General features: G+C 42.1%; 1 protein-coding gene across 1 annotated transcript in view; it reads right to left on the bottom strand.

Annotated features, from left to right (window-relative positions):
• zc3h4 (zinc finger CCCH-type containing 4) overlaps positions 1-17,719 on the bottom strand; it is a 39,132-nt gene extending 21,413 nt beyond the window's left edge. Inside the window, exons 1-6 of the mRNA XM_067975146.1 lie at positions 17,397-17,719; positions 9,800-10,031; positions 9,115-9,225; positions 6,428-6,707; positions 4,702-5,270; positions 934-1,047 (exon numbers count right to left, since the gene is read on the bottom strand). Coding sequence (XP_067831247.1) covers positions 934-1,047; positions 4,702-5,270; positions 6,428-6,707; positions 9,115-9,225; positions 9,800-10,031; positions 17,397-17,491 — 1,401 coding nt within the window. The 5' untranslated portion in view covers positions 17,492-17,719. The remainder of the gene's footprint in view (positions 1-933; positions 1,048-4,701; positions 5,271-6,427; positions 6,708-9,114; positions 9,226-9,799; positions 10,032-17,396) is intronic.
• Positions 17,720-18,390: the final 671 nt, after the last annotated feature.

The raw sequence follows: 18,390 nt of genomic DNA, 5'->3' as shown, positions 1-18,390 counted from the left end.
TAGACTGGAGTTTCATGTTCGATTTCTGGTCTACATTAACTGACCTCAGCTATGGACAGCGATAGAGGTGATATAATTAGAGCCTGCGCCCCTGGGGTTTGGAGGGGGTATTCAGACAGCAGTTCCATTCCTAATCACTGTTGTAACCCCCGCTGAAACTCCTTGTGTGTGAATGCAGATGAGGAGCAGGATTCACTGCCTAGGTTCACAAATGTAGATTAGGTACATGGGTGGGGGTAGGTATTGGAGACACCAGTGCTCGTGGCACTGTACTGCAAGATAAGCGAGTGCCTTCAGTAGAGATGGGGTGAAAACTGGAGCAGAAAATAAACTAAAAAATCCATTGAAAAAACAAGGGTAGAAAAGCACTGAAGCAGTACGTTATCAAATGTGGCTCAAGGACAGAATTGTGCCACAACACTGTGCAAATGAGTGATGGGAAGTGGATTAGCATCTACAATCCCTCACATGATGAATACCATGTCTAAGTGCATCTGGATACTAGGTGCCCCAGAAGAGAAGGGAGAGAAGTTGGAAAGCAAGTCACGTGCACCTCCTAACAACTAGTTTCACCAAGGCAGAAGCCTGTAAAAAATACCCTGCAGCCTCAGTCAACTGAGGAATGGTATGCAGTAAGAATAATACAGAAGATGGATGAAAATAGAATATACTGGGGAGGTGGGGTGGCTAAAATCATTACAAATGGTGGTAAAGGGGTTTGCTTGAAAATGAGTAACAATGTAATAATATAAATTCAACCACTACCTTCAAAAGCAAATTATAATTTTTCAAAACCTATTTTCTAATACAGTAGAGCAATTAATTGGATGTTATCAGCCAGAACTGAATGTCATGGGGTTGCAGGTCTCCTGATGCACCGGGTTTTTCAGCATGTATTACAGCAAGACTGATGTTCCACATGCATTTTCTCACCTTTGAACATCTGCCCTCTACAAAGAACTTGCAAAGTACTTTCCCTTTCTTCTCTCCACACTGCTGATGTCCAAGGTCATGCATGTTCCTCATATGCATGTCGTTATCAGGATCCTAGCAAAACACAAAAAGTTGGGTGGATAGAGTGAGGGAGTTAACCATGTTTAACAGTGTCAACTAATATGATGTTCATTGAAATTAAATACGTGTAAATCAGAGATGTCACAGTGCTAAATTATACTACTGAACTGAAGAAATGAGTATAACAGATATAAAAATCCTCCTCAAAAATGTTAATACAGGTAGTTTTAAGACATTATTTGCAATGGTTCACTGCCACCAAAAAAGGCACAACTTGATTTATTTTTTCCTCTGTTCCCATTGTAAAACAAGGTCAAGGACCTGTAATATGCAGGTGATATAGCCATTGCCACTGGGTTCTTAGCTACTCAAAGAGGGTGAAGGAAGATTGAAGAAAATGGATATTGATGGCAAGGAGATGGAAAAGGTGAATGAGTGAGTGCACCTGGAAGTTCTTCATCCAGCAAATGGAGATGTCAGAAACAAGGGAAGAGAAAACATTTCTCTAACTGGAAGTGTTTCTAACTGATTATGGAAATCACTTTGGAGGTGGTGAGACGTACTAAGAGATGTGAAAGTGTATACGAGGCTATTGTTAAATCAACACTTCTATATGATGCAACAGCTGGACCCTAATGAAGGCACAGTACAGAGTACAGAGGGCGGATGTTTTGGAACAAATATCCTGATAAAAATGCTAAATATAGTCGTGAGCACAGAATGACCAACACTGAAGTATTGAGGGTATGCAGTAACACAGAATGCTATCGTGAGAAAATTGTAACAGGCAAGATATTACTGCTGTATGACTGAAGATGAGAGCACTCAGAAGATGGCAGAATGGATTCCAATTGGGAAGACTGGGTAGAAGATCAAAGCTGAGATGGGGGACTGTATACCATAAACTGGAATGCAAGAGTTATAATAGACTAGCAGCTACATCAGGGGGGAATAATGAGTCTTGTGATGTCTTTAGCCAGTCTATATAGGGCCACTAATTAATATTGTACACTATTCCCCACGACCAGAAAGCCAGCACACGTTCCTAGGCATTTGTCCCTGTTTATCTGTTTGGATGAGGGAAGCCTAGTGTGATTTGTTACCCAATTTTTTCTCCCTCTTCATGAGAAATGCTTGGTGAGATCTGGTACTGCCCAAGGGAAATGCTTGGTGAGATCTGGTACTGCCCATGGGAAATGCTTGGTGAGATCTGGTACTGCCCATGGGAAATGCTTGGTGAGATCTGGTACTGCCCATGGGAAATGCATGGTGAGATCTGGTACTGCCCAAGGGAAATGCTTGGTGAGATCTGGTACTGCCCATGGGAAATGCGTGGTGAGATCTGGTACTGCCCATGGGAAATGCTTGGTGAGATCTGGTACTGCCCATGGGAAATGCTTGGTGAGATCTGGTACTGCCCATGGGAAATGCTTGGTGAGATCTGGTACTGCCCATGGGAAATGCTTGGTGAGATCTGGTACTGCCCATGGGAAATGCTTGGTGAGATCTGGTACTGCCCATGGGAAATGCTTGGTGAGATCTGGTACTGCCCATGGGAAATGCTTGGTGAGATCTGGTACTGCCCATGGGAAATGCGTGGTGAGATCTGGTACTGCCCATGGGAAATGCTTGGTGAGATCTGGTACTGCCCATGGGAAATGCGTGGTGAGATCTGGTACTGCCCAAGGGAAATGCTTGGTGAGATCTGGTACTGCCCATGGGAAATGCTTGGTGAGATCTGGTACTGCCCATGGGAAATGCTTGGTGAGATCTGGTACTGCCCAAGGGAAATGCTTGGTGAGATCTGGTACTGCCCATGGGAAATGCTTGGTGAGATCTGGTACTGCCCATGGGAAATGCTTGGTGAGATCTGGTACTGCCCATGGGAAATGCTTGATGAGATCTGGTACTGCCCATGGGAAATGCGTGGTGAGATCTGGTACTGCCCATGGGAAATGCTTGGTGAGATCTGGTACTGCCCATGGGAAATGCATGGTGAGATCTGGTACTGCCCATGGGAAATGCTTGGTGAGATCTGGTACTGCCCATGGGAAATGCTTGGTGAGGTCTGGTACTGCCCATGGGAAATGCTTGGTGAGATCTGGTACTGCCCATGGGAAATGCTTGGTGAGATCTGGTACTGCCCATGGGAAATGCTTGGTGAGGTCTGGTACTGCCCATGGGAAATGCTTGGTGAGGTCTGGTACTGCCCAAGGGAAATCTTGGTGAGATCTGGTACTCAACACATGGAGAACTGTGGATGCAAATCCACCAACGTGCTACATTGCTTTTATGGCCTTAAGTTACAGAACTATCATATGTAGATTGGTGGCTTTATTTTCCTCCTGATGGAGTTACTGCTCTTAGCTGAGCTGTGAAGTGAAAGCATTAATAGTCAAAACAAGAAGTGTCCAGGTGGAAGGTAAGAAGGGGCAGAAACAAAACTAAAACACATAACCCTATTTTAGTAGCCCGTTACTAAGCAGTACTGGCAGTGGAAAGGGAGATCTGCCTCCCTCAATGTGCAAGTGTGTATAAGTGGTGATACAGAAGCTGAAAAAAATTGCAAAGTGAACTGTTTGCCAACTGGTTATAGAGGCATGAGAACACAATACAAACAAATATAATTTAAACCAAGGCCTTTTTATGTGAAAACTTTCTTTTCTTCAAAGAATGTTTTTCTTTGATATGACTTATCTAAAGGCAAGAAACACCTGACCGGAATAATGATATATAATGCATATAAGAGGCAATTACACAAATCAGCATCACAATTTAAAAGAGGATTTTCATATTTAGGCCGATATGACTGTTTAGGTTTTGCAGCAAGTGACTTATTAGCACCTAAATCCCCAAAGCAGTCGGTGTTTTATTTGCCTATGCAAAATTAACAGCAAACTACGCTATACGCTATAGTGCAGGATGTATCCCACAATAGTCCGATCAGGTCGCTTGCCATGACTGTCTGTGTTGTGATATGTAAAATGGCTCAAGATCATATTAAGTGGTTCACAACAGTAATAACTTTACAGAGAGCAAGTACCATCTAAAAATACAATGAAAACATTTGCAGCTAAACCATTTGAAATACTGCAGGTTACCGTGACTAAGCTAACAATAACAAAATTAGTATTTTGTGTATGTCAATCCAAAACACTTTTGTGACCAAAACAGCAGCAAAAGAAAAGCTTGAGGTTGAATAAGGGGGGTGGGGGGCAGGCATGATGCCGTGTGTTGGAACAGTGCTATTGGATGTGAATTCACACCTGGGATGCAGCGAATGCTGCGATCCTGCTCTTAGCTATGCTGCAGTAGGAAGCAAAACTGGAGCATCACTGAGCGGAGGCCACTCCTTAGCAGCTTTCTACAAACCTAAAAGCAGGTCATCTTAAACGGGGAAATTCTAAATAGGTCAGAGGAAAGAAAATACACCTTACAAAACATGGTGTAGTTAAATCTATGAGTAAATATTTTATATTCCCAAAAGGGCAAAATTTAATTTTAACCAGAGTTCTCAGAGACGATATGAGCTAATTTTCTCTTCTTGGAGAGGCTTGAGTACAAGAAAACAGCATGTGCATGTTTACTCATATAACTGCATAATAGTCTTCAGCTCTTTGGGGATAACTGCATATCAGGCACTAATTCAATAGTCATAAAACATATTTCAGATTTTATGTCTCTTACCTCCATATCTTCATCATAAAGGTCATCTTCACAATCATCCATAGGATCCATCATGTGTCCCGGAGGCCCGTGTCCCGGAGGCCCGTGTCCATGCCCTGGTCCAGGTCCATGACCAGGGGGTCCGTATGCTGGCCCAGGCCCATGCCCTGGTGGTCCAAGACATGGACCAGGTCCATGTCCCGGCCCCTGACCGTGACCTGGAGGCCCATGTCCTGGGCCAGGACTGTGACCTGGAGGCCCATGTCCTGGCCCGGGTCCGTGACCTGGAGGGGGCCCATGTCCCTGCCCAGGTCCATGGCCTGGAGGGGGCCCATGTCCATGACCTGGAGGGGGCCCATGTCCTGGTCCATGACCTGGGGGGCCATGTCCTGGGGGTCCATGTACTGGCCCAGGTCCATGACCTGGAGGTCCATGTTCTGGTGGTCCATGCCCTGGCCCTGACCCATGACCTTGAGGCCCGTGCCCTTGGCCATGTGCTCCTCTGCCTCCTCTTCCACCCCGTCCCCTGGCCCTTCCTCGGCCACCTCTGCCTCGGATACCACGTCCCCTACCACCACCTCTACCAGGACCTGCAGTTAAAAACAGAAAGCAGAGACAAGAAATAACAGAATTTATAATTGGAAAAGGATAGAATAAAAAAAGAACAAAACATCAATGCATTCAAAATCATACAACTGGAAGAATTATGAACAAATTACCAAATGGGTAGAAATGGCTGCAGTGAGAAGCAAAAGAAGTCTAGCAAACGATGTACAATCAATCTTTATTCCCAATTCTTAGTTATAGAATTATAATATTGGTTTTTAGTATCGATTGTTCCACTGAAGGTACAGAGAATAGATCGTATAAACATCTGCAATCTAACAATACAGTTTAACTTGCACTAATAACACTACAGGAGCAAAACAAAAATGTAAAGATTCCAACCCTTCAGCCTTTCCCATCGAGAGCCCCAGGGAATAAGAGCACCACTTGGTGTAGTATTGAGACATAGAGATCAGGAAGATCCCCTGTTTAATCCTTGGCCTGTGCTAAGCTAACTGTTCGCTAATGTAGCGATAAACAAGAACTTGCATTTATATAGCACCTTTAACGTAGTAAAACATCCCAAGGCACTTCACAAGAGCGATTATCAAACAAAATTTAACACTGAGCCACATAAGGATATTTTAGGACAGGTGACCAAGAACTTGGTCAAAGAGGGAAGTTTTAAGGAGTGTCTTAAAGGAGGAGAGAGAGGTGGAGAGGTTTAGGGAGGGAATTCCAGAGCCTAGGCAACTGAAGGCATGGTCGCCAATGGTGGAGCGATGAAAATCAGGGATGCGCAGCAGACCAGAATTGGAAGAGTGCAGAGATCTCGGAGAGGTGTAGGGCTGGAGGAGGTTACAGAGATATGGAAGGGCAAGGCCATGGAGGGTCTACAATCGATCTCAGCCCCACTGGGCTAAGGAGAGGAGGAAAGAAAAGGCTAGTGCTCCCACCGCTGACCACCATCCAGTGACTCCTGATGGAAACAAGTGTATGTGTGGAAAGGATCGTGGTTGATTGTTAGGCCCTGTCAATTGAAAAGTCTACTAATCCTCTGTCTTGGCTCACAGATGAATGGTCAATTAAGAAAGGTAACCATGATAACATCCCCGAATATATGTCAATATCTCAGAAAAAGATGGAAAAAACTGTAGGCAAAAAAGGCACACACAAAAGTTCAATTTTCTACAAGCTATACCTGGTGTTCCACGCCCCCTGTGCCCCATGGGCATGTGGGCCTGCTGCTGGTGTTGGTGCTGTTGCTGAGAAGCCTCCTTCGCCTTCCTATACTGGCTTAACTCTTTGGCAAAATCATCATATTCTTCCTCTTCCTCATCTGGTACTTCCTCCTCCTCTTCCTCATAGTCACCATACTGATCATCCTCATACTCCTCATACATGTTATAGTTCATTTTTTCAGGTTTCATGTATGTCTTCTTTGGTAAAGGAGGCCCTGAAGGCGGAGGATAAGGTGGCTGCTTTGAGTAGAGCATAAGACATGTAATTAATTCAAGGACAGAAAAATTCAGTAAAAATGTTGATTTACCTAGGCATCAAAAATATATAACCTAGTTGTATATGGGTTGGTATGCTGATATTCTGCCCTATTGTAGAAAAATACAGCTTTGTACCAATAACCCAGAATGCGAGTTTCTAATCTTAGCCAGGTTGTCAGCAGAAGGTGTAGGGCAGAACCCAGCCACTTCTCCACAGCAATAAAGTGAATATTGGTAGGAGGTTAAGCCAAGACATTCTTGTACATCACTTAACAATTCATAACAATAGTAAAGGTAAAAGCCTGGAGACAGGTTCTGTCCTTCCTTCTGACTATGAAAAAGTTGAACCCTCCTCTTCCAATTTTTGACCTATTTATTCATGATCCTGTAAATAGGGCACATTTTTCTCAATGTTTCTTATGGGTTGTTCGCACACTGCTACTTTTTTTCTTCCTGCTTGCAACTCTCCCTAGTCTGTACACTGTTCCCCGACCAAGAGGTCAGCTGGCATCCTGCTCAGAGACCTCTACCAATAATGGACTTGGGCCAGCTACTGGGAGCAGCTTGTCAACAGTCCAGGTGATGCATCCTCCAACTTTCCTTCCAGTTGTTCGCTCAATGCGCCCCCTGAAGCGTAGGAACTTGAGATCAGGAACTTGCAATGTGGATACCAATCATCGCTACAGCACAGGTTCTATTCTATTTTTCCACTGATAACTAATTGCTTTGTGGATAAAATTAGAATCCAATCCAATTGTATATATTTCATGGGTACTCCACTGGAAGAATGCTGCAGATCCAACTGGCAATTAAAGTGAGTTGGAATGCTCAGCAAAAGTGTTCTAACTCTAGGTGAAAAAAACCTACGGTCTGCTCTCCCTGCTTCTGCTGCTCACTCCTTCGCCAAATTCACACCATTTGCTGCTGATCCTTCCTGAATCTATGTCTCATCTTCTTTTACTTCCTCCCTCTCCACCTCCCCCCACCATCCCAGGTCTGCTTCCTGTCTCTGCTGCTCCCTCACAAATTTGCGTCCTGGTCCCCACTGCAATCTGATAACAAGTCAGAAGGCAGCAATGGAGTTTGCCATTTCCTGTAACGCATTATAGGGGAAACCAATTCTCCACCATCTCTCTGTTGATAGAAATTTGTCCAATAAAAAAACACAAGGGGGGGGGGCGGGGGGGAAGTACAATTGATAAAAGTAATGTTGAGAGAAGGGGAAGCAAAAAGAGCAGACAGACAAAAAAATTGGTGGTGACAGTGAAAGAAAAAGAATAGTAGCAAAAATAAATTAAGATACAAATGAGAGGAGAGGAGAGCAGATATTATGCCTAAAGGAAATGCAGTCACAAACAAGTGCTTTTCGCACTTTGCCACTCACTGACGTGATGCATTTCACTTGCAGTGATTAAAGTGGGCCAGAACACTGTATATTGTTGTTTAGGTGTCAGCAGTGGCTCAGTGGTAGCACTCTCGCCCCTGAGTCAGATGGTTGTGGGTTCAAGTCCCATGCCAGAGACATAAGCACAAAATCTAAGCTCAGAGACGTTGTCTTTTGGATGACATGGCATTATTCGAAGAGCAGAAGAGTTCTCTCCAGAGTCCTGGCCAACATTTATCCCTCAACCAACCTCACTACAACAGATTATCTGGTCATTATCACATTGCTGTTTGTGGGATCTTGCTGTGTGCAAATTTGCTGCTGCGTTTCTTTCATTACAACAGTGACTACACTTCAAAACTTCCTCCCTCTCCACCTCCACTTCATTGGCTGTAAGGTGCTTTAGGACATCCTGAGGTCTTGAAAGACACTATATCAACGCAAGTCTTTCTTTTCTTCCGTTCTTAAACAGGCTCTATCCCCCAATAGTTTACATTTTACCTTCATGTTCTTCTTTACCTGAATATAGATTCTCAACTAAGACCTTGGACTATCTCACTGCTTTACCACTCATTAATGCAAGAGACCAGGGTCTCCGCTGAGACCCAGATCTCTTCCTCCCCCTCCCCCCGTCCCTTTTTTTAAACCCAGTCTTGGTGATTTCATTTTCTTTTCAATTTTATTTTTTCTCCAAAATAACTCATCTGCATCACTGTAAAAAGAAATTGAACATTTCATTTTTTAAATCCCTTAAACCCAAATAGGAGTTACAAAATCCTGCTCTAAGGAGTTCATCTAATCTCCTAATCACCATTACTGGTTGTAAAAAAAATAAAATTTGGAAAGATATTGGCAGCATGGGAGATTTGTGTCTGGGATTCTTGCAATACAGAGAAGAAAAATTCAGAGGCCACACCCACACTAACCACCAGATACACTTCGAGGGTAGCAGCGTAAAGCGAAGTTCAGCAAAATACACTAATACACTCCTTTGGCTGCCCTTACCTGTGAATATGGTGGACTGTATTCCCGGTACTTCCTGTATCCTTTCTCCCCAGGACTATAGTCAGACTCATCGCTATAATCAGAATAATCATCACTGGAAGACACATGTCGCTGCAAAGACAATTAAAGATTCAAAATACAACACAGTGATGCACATTTAGATTGTCAGCTACTGCAACTGGGTGACCAACCAAATAATTAGTCTAGTTTTAGATGTCATGCCAACATATATACTTAGCAAATTTTGAAAGTTATGGCACCAAAAGACAATAAAGGAGGCTGTCTGGGAATTCTGTGAAATTCTAGCCCCCTTTATGGCTTTTCAGTTAAAGAAACCATATAAAACAATATACCCTTGCTATACACTTTTTTGTAAATAGGATCTATACTACTGCAGATTACTGGAGCTAAGTACTGCCACCACTTTGTTCCCTAATGCAATTAACTTCTTTAATTGGTGCTTTATCTAATTATTGTTGCATGGAAAGTAGCCTGTGATGCTATACTTAGCTGCAAAAAAGATGGATAGGCAGGGCTGATCTCCAAAATTATTAGAACGAGTTAAATATGCCCAGGCAATATTAACTCTGAGGCTCAGCTGCAAATAGTATCTTGAATGGGGAGCTGGAGACTCCTAAAATCCAGAGAAGTGCAGTTGATATTATTGAACTTTAGGGCTGATTACCTTGTGCTTTGATTTTCGTTTCTTTTTTGACCTCTTCTTTTCTTTTTCCCTCTCTTTCTTCCGCTTTCTCTTCATCCTACGATGGGATTTGTCCTTATCCTTCTCATCATCCTCGTGATCCCGTTCCTGTTTTTCAGATTTCTCTTTCTTGTTTTTCTCCTGGGATTCCTCCTGAACCTCCACTTCCTCACCATCATCTTCTAACTCTCCTTCCTCCAGTTCTCCTTCTTCCCTGCATTACCGAAAATGAATAAATGTCAGGGTCAGAAATCGACATCTTGGAGAAAAGTAAGTCATTTCATCTAAACTAGCAATTAAGCAAAAAATAAATCTGGTAACCTAAGAGGACTTCATGATGGCAGTCATAACCCAGTGAACTGATAGCACTAAAACTAATGTACCTATTTAAGATCGGCACTGACCACCATCCATTTCCGCTGAGAGTACAGGGTTAAAAGCAGGATGTAAATTTCACTCTTGGAGCGCAAATAAAATAGCATTATAACTCAAGAACCTAACTCTCTCATGTACAGCAATGTGCTAAATATAGTTTGAAAACTTTACCAAATTAAATTTTACTGTAACTGTAAACAAGAGCGATTTCCTTCATCTTATGAATAAAGTACATTAAGTTGTAAGTAATTTTTCCAGTTTTCTCCTGAAGATGCTGACTAATGCTGGGGTTGGGTTCCAGAGGGCCCAGGCAGCCTCTGGTATCTCACTCAGCTGGTTATTGTCCACTTAGGAGAGCAGACAGTGAAAATCAATGGTTGTTTCACTAGGGGAGCAACCAGGGGCTGGCTGGCCGTATGAGAAATCGAGCTGTGAATGGCTGTATTTTCAGCACTCCCCCTTTTTCTGAGAGAATCCCGTACCCTTTCGGGCCAGCCAGTCCACCCGTGGGGACAACGCAGCAAACATATTCTTGCTCCTGTTCTCACCTGCACGGCTTGAACCCTGACTAATTTTCCCTCCTCCAAACCTCATGAGCACTGAGGTCAATTGAGGTTAGTGAGCTCAGCACAGACTGGAGATTTAATCTTGACCCTTCTGGTTTGTAGTGTGGTAATTATTTTATGACTCCACTAAAATAGGGCTCTCCCAATGACTCAGCTGATTAAGACAGTGAGTATGTGAGCCAAACATACCAGGGAGATCCCGAGTTTGATTTTTGGCCTTTGCTGAGCTAACTGATCTCAACCAGAGTTGAGGTAGGAATGCTACAACTGGCTTCAGTACCTAATACTGGAGTAGGGGGGAGGGGGGAAACTGGCTAGGGTTTCCACTCTGAACACTACCCAGTGATCCCTGCTGGGAAAGCGTATGTGGATGTGGACAGCATCAGGCTCGGCTATGATTCTCTCCATCATCAAACTGCCAACACTAAATACCTTGGTGACATGTTGGATAAAGATACAACTTGACTACAAAAATATTAGCATCTTTTAAATGGTAACAAGGTCCAGTAACAGCTCAGTAGGTAATTGGGCCATAGACACAAGTGAAATTCCAGATGTGATCCCTAGTCTCTGTTGAGTTAGCGGATCTCAGCTGGAGCGGTGGTTAGATTATAATAAGCCTTTGCATCTCTGGGCTATGGAAAGCACAACTGGACAGTGTAATTGCTCCTGATCACTGTCACTCGGGAAGCATGCACACGGGGATGATAAATGAGGACAGGATCAAACTCGGCTGCAGTGTCCTCCCCCCCTCTGTGGCCACTGACTTACTGCCATGGCTCACGTGAATAAAGGTCACTTGAGTGAGGCATCACAGGGCACCGTGGAACCCTGTACAAGGAACTAATGCGTTCAGGAGTGGAAGTCAGGAAAAAAAAACACAACACTTCCCAATCCTGGGCTCTTCCATGTACCTTGCGCTTGCTACAATGGGTGTGTGCGAGCTAGCCACGGTGAATTACCCTCGGACATCCACTTGCCCAACCAAAATAACCTCTACCTAATATACACTTCTTTCCTGCAAATTAAAATCTATTTACAATATATTTCACCCATTAGCTGTTTCTTTGTGAAAATAGTTTGCAGATTTGCGCCAGTGACCTCTACCCTACCTATTTTCCCCTCCTCCAGGCCAAGGTTCTCTCCCACTGACCATGACAGTTCTGACGAAGGCTGTCGCACAAAATTTTAATGTCTTTCTCTGTCAGGTGCTGACTGGCGTGCTGTGCATTGCCATCATTTCTGTCTCTAAAAGATACCTCTTGCAAGTTTGATTATGTTTTTCTGACACATGCGCATGAACAAAACTTTAAATCTAAAAGATTAATATGCATCTATCTTTAAAAACTACAAAAATAGTGCAGAACTTTTTTCAAATTAATTACTTTCAAAAATTATCAATTTATTGAAGTACAATATTATAAAATTTCATCTGATAATTTTAAATTCAAGAATTATGGGCCAATTTCCTCTTCTCCTGAAGGCGCAGACTCGTACTGGGAGTGTCCCATGGTCACCCGGTCACCCTCCAATACCTAATTGAGTGGGCATTATTTACACAGCTTAGACTGTTGCATATTAGCAAGCTAGTCTATCATCTGTGGCACCTCAGCCCGGTCCAACCCTGTTCTCACCTGACATCAGCACACTTTGCAATGACAGACGTTGGACTGCAATCAGCAGTGGGAACCCTGGCTCACTTGTTCCCTCCCTGGCCCTGGGGCATTGAGGCCAATTTTAGCACACCTGCTTCTGCTAAGATCAACTAACTCAGCACAAAACTGCAGTTCAAACCTGACACCCTCCTGGCTTGTCCTGCTCAATACAACACCTAGCCGTGAATTTACATACAAGGCAATTTAAAGCACTTTAAAACTTTCTCTGAACATCTAGAACAACGTGTTATACAACCCTCCGAGAACTCTGGCCTCTTGTGCATCCCCCCCACTTCCTTCGTCGTGCCCTCAGCCGTCTAGGGCCTAAGCTTTCAAATTCCCTCCCGGAACCTCTCCGCCTCTCTCTCATCTTTTAAGACGCTCCTTGAAACCTACCACTTTGACCAAGCTTTTGGTCACCTGTCTTAATGTCTCCTTCTTTGGCTTGGTGTCACTCCTGCGAAGCACCTTGGGATGTTTCACTACGTTAAAGGCGCTATGTAAAAGCAAGTTGTTATTGTTGATTTTTCAATAGAATTAATATCAGAACCGTAATCTAATGACAGGGATTGAATTGTTCACTGTTTAAATATATTTACAGCTTAAATAGAAACAACAACTTTGTCATCAGCCAACCTGGGGCTCAAAAATCTTGGTTTTAGACTCAGACTTTTGTTATTCTAACATGGCAATGCCAGAACTACAATTCCCATTGTGGTGAGCTCCTGTTCACAGTCAGACAGTGTTGGGGAGATGCTGAGCAGACACAAGCCTCAATAACAGGGACAGAAGGTGGGAAAAATCAGGTCTTGTACACCTCGAAGTTGCCAGTTGCAGTGATGCTGGCAGAAACCTGATAAATTCCCTTCCCGTCTTCTTAGGCAGGAAATGGTACGAGGACATAAAAAAATACACTGACAGGTAATCTGGGAACAATGTGCCAACTGCCCACTCCTGGTATTACAAGTAAACCTCCCAATCGCATTGCCCCATCAAGGAATCGTAATTACACTGGGAGTTGGAATAGGTGATCCAGTATGCTCCCGTATAAAACAGAAGATTTATGAGGTATATTAAAAGTGAGAAAAGAATAAAGAAGAACACAAAACAAAAACCAGGTGGGTGCACCGTACATCTTCCCTTTCAATTAAAACTGGACAAAAAGACTTCGGCATATCTGCATGGTGTGTGTCCACACCACAAATGCTGGAAAACCTTTGGTGAGAATCTTGAGATTTTGGGTATAGAACTTCAAATTCAAATATTCTGGGTTACTAACTGTCTCATCAACAATGGCCATTTTGAAAGTGAAGTAACCGTAAGATTTTGAGAAATTAAATCAGTACTATGGTTCATCTTCAAAAACTATGTACAGAAAGTAAATTAGGTAATATATTATAAGTTAATGGAAACCCTGGTGATTGACCTAGCTTGGATTTGAACTGTTCATCTAATGAGGAAAAGGAACATTCTGGTGACACTAGTAAGAATTTGCTGTCTGTGGAAAAAAATCATATTCCAGCTCAGTATTAATGGTACATTTCCTCAAATATTAGCCAAGAGTTCTGACTGCAAAACCTGCCATTGCTAGAATTTTTTGTACACTCTACCTACCAACCATCAAGGCTGTTGAAACCTAAGGTCTTACAGCAAGCTGAAATAAAGCATTCTAAAGCATCTCTTTAATATAAATACAGTAAGTCTGATCACCCTGCTGGTCAGGAGAGCAGAGTTCCAGCCTCTGAACGCTGCGTTGACTCCCAACGGGATACTTGTGCTTGACAGGAGTGGATGGCAACTCCCTATTGCATCTAGCTAGTCCCCCTTGGTCAGACTAACAACCTGTCCACATAAAAAAGGGGTCCTCATTACGGAAACAAACCAGAGCATGAATATAAAATGCTGAATATAAAAGCAGTGGAAGAAATGGGTTGCCTCATGTGCCACTAGGCACAGAAGAGAAGAATGAGAATGTTCCTGGCTACTTTAAACCATGAAAACAGTCAATTACAATTTTCTAACTTTTTAAAAAACTGACTGCAAACTCTCACTCATACGCTGTCAACTTAAATTTCACACACACAAACAAATAATGCAACTCACTCAATTTATTTCATTGTACTAATTATTTTTTTTCTTTTCCAGTCAAGTTTTCTCCCTTCCTCCTCTCCTGAAGGCATTTACTCATAATGCGATGTAGCTCTATAAGTACCCTCCAGTAATGCGCTTATAAGGGTCATTATTCATTGAGCAATTGTTGGTAGGCCATTCCAAAATGGAGGCGTAACAACTGAACCCAATCCTAATGTTCATACAGGTGTACTTCCAACAGCAATCAAGAGCAGCAACTCTGGCTGATTTTCTTTTCTAATCCCAGGGACATTGTAGTGTCCTTACTATCATGCTGTCTAACATCAGCTGCCTCAGCATAGACCAGGAATCCAACCTGGGGCCTGTATGGTTCAACTGCATGTTGCCTTTATCAACTGAGCCATTGGGGGAACCCCATCTTTAGTCATTTTAATAAGTAAAAAGTTTAACGGATATAGAGTCAAAACTAGGTTGATTAACAATTGAAAATCTTGATATTTATATATCTGTCTTTCTCCATTTTTAGTTATTTTTCCTCTACTTTTAGTTTCCTCCGTGCTGTAGACTGCATGCTGGCTAAGACAACAGCATCTGATCTGGTCTGAAAGCTCTGTCACAAGCCACTTAAAAGCTGGCAAGATTGAATTACTAATTCCCCCCCAACTTTTGGGGACTGCTCAGCAAATGTGCTAGAGATTGGGAACAAAATAAATGGACACAGAACTTTCTCCTGCTACATGGATACACAAACTTGCCTGCCCCACCCAATTAAAGAACTTTAAACTCACATAAAACATAATTATGTGTTCAACTCAGACTATCCTCTGCTTAAAGAACAATGAATAGAACTACCTTTCATTTATTTCTCTTTCAAACGGATCTTAAATTTCCCAAACCCCATTTCTAGCCTATCTTTGCACAATTCCATGACTTTCAACTGGGTGAACTTTTACCCAACTCTCTGCCAATAGTGCTCAAGACAGCAACAAGAATTGGCATAAGTACAGGAGACTATCCTAGGGTGATTTGCCAACTATCCCTCCACATTAGAAAGTGTTCAGCCTCTGTTTACCATTCCCAACAATACACAAGGTTGGGATCCCAATAATAATCCCAAATCCTGCTCTTCAGTAGCACTGCATTTTTATGTAGCCAGGTTCTATCTTATCCCTTATACAATTACTCTCTTAAATTACCAAAGAAAACATTTTTTGGCACAGCAACAAGCTATGTTCACATCATAACTATTCTGTCCTGGTTAAAAATTGAAGTTATTTAATACCTACACATGAAATTAAGTTATTGAGATCTTCAGGTTTGTACTCACCCCAATACATGGATTCTAGTTTTTAAACCAAATTCTTTAGCTGAGACCTGCTTTAAGACATGCAAATAATTTTGCCAACATCCAAGAGTATATGTTACTTTACTCTAGGGCATTGATAAAATAACTGCTTTGTTTATGGATAAGCAATTTATAATAAAGGCAGGGCTCAACTATGGCAGCACTTTGATTCCCAATATGTCTAAAATGTAGTTGGTTTCATCTTGACATAACTGGCTCCACCTCTCTTTGTACTCAATGTTATTCCAGCGTTGTCACTAGGGTAATATAACATATTGTACCTGTACACCATTGAGAAAAAGACTTAAAGTCAACACATTTCAATGTTGTGCCAATATGCTTGTTGTCTGATGTCATTTATCTCAAATTACTCCCACTATTAGTGTCAAATCTATAGGTCTATACTTATATAATCCACGATGTACAATCTGAATTTGGAAGGGCAAAATCTATAACTGTATTGTTGGGTGTTTTCAGTTTAGGTGGGCGTATTATGAAAATTTTACATATCCACCATTACACTTTATTGAAATCCTAATGACAACACTGTACTCTGGCTTGCCATAACAAGAAAATCATGAGAACTACAAAAGAAATGGATACCAAGGGGTCAGTTATTCATCACTGAAGACAGTGAAAATAATTAAATGAGCTGCAATTTGGATTTTTTTTTTGCAAAGAAAATATAGGAAAGGATACAGTATCAATGTTTCACAATGCCAAGTAAATATTGTACAAACAGAAGGTGGTGATTTTTGTTTTGCTGTCGTTATGAACAGATTTTGAAAGGACCAAACTGAAGCCACCAAAACAAAAAAAAAATTAATAAATTTTGGGCAGCTGTATTTGTGAAAGGATTGCAAAGTCATTTTTTAAAAAATGGGCCATGCATACTTAAAAGAATATCATCACAAACACATCATGATAGATTCAAAAGAGGGGTTTAAAATAAATTATAAATGTTTCGCTATTTACATGTTACATGGGGACGCTGGGTAAAAAAAAAATCAAAGTTCAAAGGTCACTTGCCGATGTCCTTTAACCGGGCTGCGTTTTATTAAAGGATTATATAGAAAATAAACATTAATGTAATAAATTAGATTACCATAACAGAAATAGGCCCTCCTGTAAATCATTTCTGTGCATTAAAGACATATCCACAATTGCTCTCTGCCACCCAAAGCATGCGATTAGGCCTTAAACCACCCCCTTCGTTTTGTTTTTTTTTAATATATATAAAAATATATATATATAAAATCTAGCGACCACTTTTCAAGAGGATTTAAAAATGAGATTATAAAGAAAAAAAAAATCTATTTTTTTTTAAAAAAAAATTAATCCAAAGATACATTCCTCTACCTTCCGTTTCCAAGGTTTCCCTTCTCTTTCAGTTTTTTTGTGAGAAAAAAACCTTGGCCGCCCTGTAATTGTTGGATTTTTTTTTTTTTGGTTGTTGTTGTTGGTGGTGGTTTTTTTTTATATATATATATATAAATAAATATATAAAAATATAGAAATGTTGGATAAAAAGGTTGTTTTTACTCGACCTTTCGTCTCCTGACTCAGTGAGGTTGATGTTGTTGTGTTCGTTTTTGGGGGACTGGTTGTTGGAGGAGGTGAGGCTGAGGCTTTCGAGAGACATTTTCTCTCTCTCTCGCTCGCTCGCTCTCTCCCTTTTGTCTTTTCTAAAGGCCTCTCTCTCTCTCTCAATTTTTTAAAAAAAGAATTACCACCGGGCGCAGCAATTAAGCGCTCACTGACTCCTTCCCTCTCTAGAGATAGGAAATAAACGGCTCTGCTGTTACTGTTTAAGCGTTTTGGTAATGGCAGGTATTTTCTCGGTGCTTTTCTGTGCGGATCCGACCCCCGGGTTTCTCTCCATTACACAATGACTGGGAGGGGGGAAAAAAAACACCTCCACAACATGGCGCCCGCCGACGCCGTGACGCAAGGCTGGAAAAAAAAACCCCGCCACACTCACACTCACGGAAACTCACGAACGCAGCCGGAATCTACCGAGACGCCAAACCGCCGCTCGTCATTCCTCCGGCCGAGGGTTGCCGAAGTCCGGCCGGTGACGTCACCGCGAGCCGGCAACTGGTTTCCCGCCGAAAGTGACCGAACTGCTATCCGGAGAGGTTTTTAGTTTGGGGAGGCGGGGTCTTTTCTACGGAAACGCACGAACGGCTGCCGCTCAAGCGCTGCTGCGTGACGTCATTGCACGGAAAAGCACGAAGTCCCCAGGGCAAAAGTTACCGAAGCGCTTTCAGATGACAAACCAGGGGAACTATAACTGAGCGGGATGGTGGGAAGTAGCTGATGGGTACCTTAATGGAGATATTTACATACTGTTTCTTTTAAAGCACTTATCATCTGGCTAAGTTTACAGAACAATGCAAACATTCGTTTTAAATGAAAAATATATAATTTTTACCCTTATTTATTTTCTTTGGTGAAGTGAGTACTGATTTAACTTCATTTTATTCCTCAAAAGCCCTAAAACTGCATGTTTTTTTTATTTCTTTGCAATGTTTTAAATGC

This window comes from Heptranchias perlo, chromosome 41, assembly GCF_035084215.1.
Source record: "Heptranchias perlo isolate sHepPer1 chromosome 41, sHepPer1.hap1, whole genome shotgun sequence".
NCBI classification, from domain to species: Eukaryota; Metazoa; Chordata; class Chondrichthyes; order Hexanchiformes; family Hexanchidae; genus Heptranchias; species Heptranchias perlo.
Note: the sequence above shows the minus strand (reverse complement) of the source record. Positions and strands in the feature narration are given on the sequence as shown.